The 5,412-nt window shown below is 37.1% G+C and overlaps 1 protein-coding gene and 1 long non-coding RNA gene across 2 annotated transcripts in view; both read right to left on the bottom strand.

Annotated features, from left to right (window-relative positions):
- Positions 1-3,643, bottom strand: part of ppef1 (protein phosphatase, EF-hand calcium binding domain 1) — a 10,624-nt gene extending 6,981 nt beyond the window's left edge. Inside the window, exons 1-4 of the mRNA XM_016675374.1 lie at positions 3,385-3,643; positions 1,465-1,615; positions 680-712; positions 29-180 (exon numbers count right to left, since the gene is read on the bottom strand). Coding sequence (XP_016530860.1) covers positions 29-180; positions 680-712; positions 1,465-1,519 — 240 coding nt within the window. The 5' untranslated portion in view covers positions 1,520-1,615; positions 3,385-3,643. The remainder of the gene's footprint in view (positions 1-28; positions 181-679; positions 713-1,464; positions 1,616-3,384) is intronic.
- Positions 3,644-4,352: 709 nt separating this feature from the next.
- The window catches only part of LOC103143569 (uncharacterized), a 1,183-nt gene continuing 123 nt past the window's right edge, over positions 4,353-5,412 (bottom strand). Inside the window, exons 2-3 of the long non-coding RNA XR_476812.1 lie at positions 4,876-5,202; positions 4,353-4,616 (exon numbers count right to left, since the gene is read on the bottom strand). This is a non-coding gene — a long non-coding RNA (uncharacterized LOC103143569). The remainder of the gene's footprint in view (positions 4,617-4,875; positions 5,203-5,412) is intronic.

The raw sequence follows: 5,412 nt of genomic DNA, 5'->3' as shown, positions 1-5,412 counted from the left end.
AGAGAGAGAGAGAGAGAGAGAGAGAGAGAGAGAGAGAGAGAGAGAGAGAGACCTGTAGCTGGTCCTGTTCTCCGGCATATTCGATGGACTGAAAGATGTTCCAGGTGTACCTCCTTCGTATCTCCAGTCGGGCCATGTAGCGCCGGTACCACCGCTGGATCAAAACAGCTGCCTTCATCGCTGCAGGACAGTATCAGATGTTGGACTTTATAAACCAAGGAGAGGTGTAATAGTATGCTCAACCACATGGCAGATGATATAAATTAGCTCCCTGAAGAACTTACATTGGCTTTACCTTTTTATTCTAACATACTACTGTGCAAGTAAGACGCATGCTACAAACCAAACCTCTGGACATCTTGGCAAAAAATGGTTAAAACCCCTGAGAGAACACTGAGAGTTTACAGTGCTGTCCTGCTTATCATCACCCATCTTCCACTGTTCTTGCTGAAGAAAGCATTCCCACAGCATGCCACTCCTACTACTATGTGCCACTATCATATCAAACCACATATCTTTTTCTATCTCTTTCACAACTTTGTGTCACTTTGTGTTGATCTGTCAGATAAAATCCCAATAAGACACACAGTAGTTCAGAAAGGGTGTTTTTCTTTTGCGTGGTTCTATACGTATGCGTCCGTGTACAGGGAGACAAGTCAAAGACTTAAAAAGATCTTACTGAGTGCCGGGCTGGGGCTTTTAACGGCTTCATCTGTGAGAGGAAACACGAGTCAGCACGAGAAGCTGGTAATTGAATGAAGTCATGTGCAAACACAGACACACATGAAGACGCACACGCAGACAAACAAAACAGGAGCGATAACAAGACACAAGGGAGGTTCATGGGCAACAGTGGGAGTGGAAAAACTGAACGAATTAAGCAAGCTTTGGGGAGTAACAACACTCATTAAAGAGAGGAGAAAAGACAAGCTGGGAAGAGAAAAAAACTACTATCTGTCAAACATCTGAATGCCCGTGTGTGGGTGTGTATGTGTGTGTTTGCAACGAGTGAGCAAACACAGTGACAGAAAACAGCAAAACATGGAAGAAGCCACATGGAACCGCACATTGGTAGCTAAGAAGTGCTACTTAAAATAGGGTTAAACACAAGAAACCAAAACAAGCTTTTAAATGAAGCGAGTGATTCAGATTTAGAGAACAAATGGCTAATTACAGCAGTAGAGTGAATAACCTATTAATATTGATCACCTACTGCACTGTCTTTTATATATTATCACCTGGATTTATCACCTGGGACAATAAAGTATATTTCTATTTTTAGTCATATTTTAGATATGACTAAAACATGAGAAAAACATATTTTATTTGGATGTAAAATAATATGTAAAAGTTTACATTTTACTTTAACTTCTGTTAAATCTTTATCCTTTGCTTATATTTTATATATATATATAAAGAGAGAGAGAGAGAGAGAGAGAGAGAGAGAGAGAGAGTTACTTTTACCTGTTTCCAGTTGCTTTACTTGTGTTTCAGTAGCAACAGAAGTGCCACATCCCATGATGCTCAGTTGCTCAGCAGGGAGGTCCAGGGGTCACATTAGTCACTCTTTTCCAAGCATTATGGGATTCCTTTGGATGGCAGCATGTGAGTGATTCTATAATTGGAGATACATTTGGCACTTCAAGAAATGACAGAAAAAAACTTTTCATTTCTTAAAAAGTTTCTTAGGTAGTCTATTGAAAAGGCATTAAACTTTTAAAAAATCTGTAATTGCCAAACATTAGCTACATATTTTATATTTTTTTCTCAGAAAAAAACGTATGTTTTGCGGTATGTTATGTCAACTCTGTTACGGACAATGTAGACAGTGAGTGAAAAAAAACAATAAATTCTAGCAGACTAAAATATTTTTATTCCATTACACCAAGTGTCCTACTACCCAAATACTTTAAATTGAGATGTTTTACTTAAAAATACATTTTAAAAAATGAAAAGATACTCAACTTTTCACAGAGTTATTAGCACAGGGGCAAACTTTTTTCATTAAAACTCATTGAAAACCATCATTCTTTTAGAAATAAAATTGGTCAGTAATACTAAATCACAGCAGAAGTCAACCAACTATGTATATTGTGCTCTGGACAACAGTTTTCCTTTTTTTTGTGTGTGTGAAAGTATGTCATAAACATGTCAACTCTGTTACCTAACAGAGTTGGTGTTAGTAACAGAATTGACAGGACCATAATAATTTAGAACTAAAAACTCTGTTACCATCAACTCTGTTACCCTATTTGGTAACAGAGTTGATGGTAACAGAATTGACAATTTCAAACATTTTTATTAAAAACTCCACTTGTAAGTAGAAATTGTGAAAAAAACATGACACCACTGAAATAATGGTTTAAAAACCATTAAATAAACTTGTCTCTGATCAAAAATCTGTGGTATTTTTCTCATGATACTTTGGTAACAAGATTGACGTTGAAAACAATAACCCCTGGTGATTGTGATTTTTAGACTAAAATATTTGCCAGAGAATGGCACATAGACCTCTTTGTGTTTGAGGTCTTATCAGTAAAAGTAAATGACTTAATTTTATGCAGTTTATGTAGCCGTAGAAGGCAATTTCACAGATTTACAGAGACAAAACCATATGGTAACAGAGTTGACAAAAAATTCTCGGACACATATTTTTTCGAAAATAAGGGTATTTTGAGTTAATTTAATGTGATGTTATTAAATTGACCATTTAGGCAGTTTAAAAAAAAGATTGAAAAAACAAATTCGCCAAAGAAAAATAATAAAACAGATTTTTGCATCATTTTTCAGGTTAATAAAAATGACAGTACCCAACTCGGACAACAAGAAGTCTTGGTTTTTCAGCTATATAAAACAATTTTAAATGTATTTACTTAAATGTTTTTACTTGTTAAATATTATGATCCATTAAAATGAGTAATAAATTACTAAAGCATTTAAAAATTGAAATATTTTAATATACCGGACCAAAAATAATGACTCTGGACATAAAATGTATCTGCAATTATAGAATCACTCACGTAACTAATGAGAATTATTGTTAATTCCGACATTTCTCACCTTTTTTGTCACTTAAAAAAAGCTATTATAAGCAAGCATCTGACACAATGTATTAGACATTTTTTGTCCAAAAAGGGTTTGAAATGTTTTTGTATTTAATTTTTTTTTTAGGAAATATTTCCATTTTTCCGTCTGGGCTGAGGCCCCCGTCTTACAAAATCTTAGCAACGCCCTTGCTGACAACAGTCAATGCTTTACACGCGTCACCAAATTGCGCATAAAAAAATGCAGCTATGGAAATAGTCGCATATAAAACTTTTTCCTCTTACGGTTTCATCAACAGGAAAGCGTCGCTTCCAAATAGTGCAAGTCGTTAAATCTTACCAGAAGCTTAAATCCGCGCGGTCCGCCTGGAATGATGAGAGCGCATCAATTCATGCGTAAAAATGTGCGTCGAAGCTAGCATGGAAAGGTCCAGCTCTGCGTCCTCTTCAAGAGCCGGAGTTGGACCTTCAAATGCGAGGAAGAGATCGCAGTATTCCCAGAGAAGCTGCGGAGGCAAGAGGAGGAGCAGGGAGCACTGCCGGTGCTCAGAGCTGGGAGAGGAGGCGCAAGCAGCAGCAGCTCCACATGCTACTCCTTATGTTAAATGGAAATACTCATGGAACCGATTCAAGTCCAGTGAATTCAGTTTTACTGAAATTTACACCCTATTTGGATGCATCTTACCGGCCTCATTTCTGAGGGAATGTTTGAGGAAAATGTTAAAAAACAAAACAAAAAAACAAACAGACTTTAGGCATGGCAGGTTCAATTGCCAAAAACAACCTTATAAATGGAATAATCAAAGCTTAAGTTTGTAGGGTAAATTTAAGATTCAAACACAAATTTCCAACATGAGAACGCATCAGTGGCGAGATTGGGACAAATGCCCAAAATACACTTCAGTTTTGGCCCATTCCTCAAACACCTGGAGTAAATGGTGTAGTTTTCTCAGCAGGACATGACAAAAAACTGCAGAATGAAAGCTTACAGGACTTGAGCATCATTGCAATGCAGATACGACCTAAGCCGGTTCGTCTTGTTTTACGGCTACAGGCAATTCAACTTGATACAGTTTCACCTGAAATCATCTTAATTTCCTACTTTATCCTCAACCGTTGAATTTTCAAAACGAGTGCAAGTGTTTCCATACGGGTCAACAGGCATCCTGTCACAGATCTGCCCAATCAAATTACACCAAGTGGCTCTTGTTTGTCCTGAGAAGAGGGCGGCTATGTGAAAAGTTCCCTTCTTTACAGCTAGATGTCACTAGATTCTACATGTCTACCTACAAAGCAAGACAGAAGCACTACAGTTTAAAAATTTACTTTTATTAACACCACAGTAAAAAAAAGTTTATAGAGTCCAATACTTTATGCAGCAGCTCTTGCACGAGTCGTCTTTTTTAAGAGTGCGATAGCAGCATCAACCTCCTGCAGAGTGATGAGTCTCAGTCTGTTGTGCTTTGACAGCCGAGATGCTTCAGAGCTCACCAGTCTGAGTAGGAGAGGTCTGGGGAAACAGAGATGCCGACTGGACAGGAAATCTGGAATTTCCATCTTTGCACAGTGAACCTGTTAAGGTTGGGGACATTAAAAAAAAAGTTTAGCCCAAGGATATCCATAAAATCCAACACTTTAGATTTTATGGATCCAAAATGTTGATAGATCCAACATTTATATCATAGATCTTTATATCTATGATAAAGATATTTCTATCTTTATGATAAAGATCATAAAGATGATCTTTATGTGCAGGATAAAAAATGTCTCATCCAAAACAATATCTTACATGTACAGTTCTTGGGCACAACACAGAACTAGCAGCTCTGACCTCTTTATGAGTTTTGTAGATGAATTTGGAATGATCCCGAACTCTCCTCGTTTTTTTTGCAGGAATCCAGTGAGCTGCTTGAACAGGTGCCCTCATTTTGGCGTGTTCAGTTGAAAACAGGCATCGAATATGAAAAATAAATATATAAATAAATAAAGCAAGCTACTAGCACAGCCTTTTACACTGCTCCCAAGAAAATCAGAGGCTCTGTGTTAGTACTGAAAAGGAGGTTTTAATGAACGCAAATTGAAAACAGCTTTGCTTAATCAGGCTCAATTACTTTCACCCACCTGGCTGTAAAGTCCTCAGTGGGGGATCAGCAGCTTTCTGCAGGAGAGAAAAATCTGGCTCAAATAGAAATAACATGTGGTCACATAATTTAGAGCTGTGCTTTGCTTAATGACTGTTTATCTCTTAAAAATTGATGCAGAGTGGGATGCAAATTTTCCATGTTCTTGACTTATTAATAGCTTAACAAAAGAGTAACAAAAAGAGAAAACCATCTTTTCCTTTATCCCTCCTATTAGGATATATATA

The sequence above is a fragment of the Poecilia formosa genome, unplaced genomic scaffold (assembly GCF_000485575.1).
Source record: "Poecilia formosa unplaced genomic scaffold, Poecilia_formosa-5.1.2 Scaffold113, whole genome shotgun sequence".
NCBI lineage: Eukaryota > Metazoa > Chordata > Actinopteri > Cyprinodontiformes > Poeciliidae > Poecilia > Poecilia formosa.
Note: the sequence above shows the minus strand (reverse complement) of the source record. Positions and strands in the feature narration are given on the sequence as shown.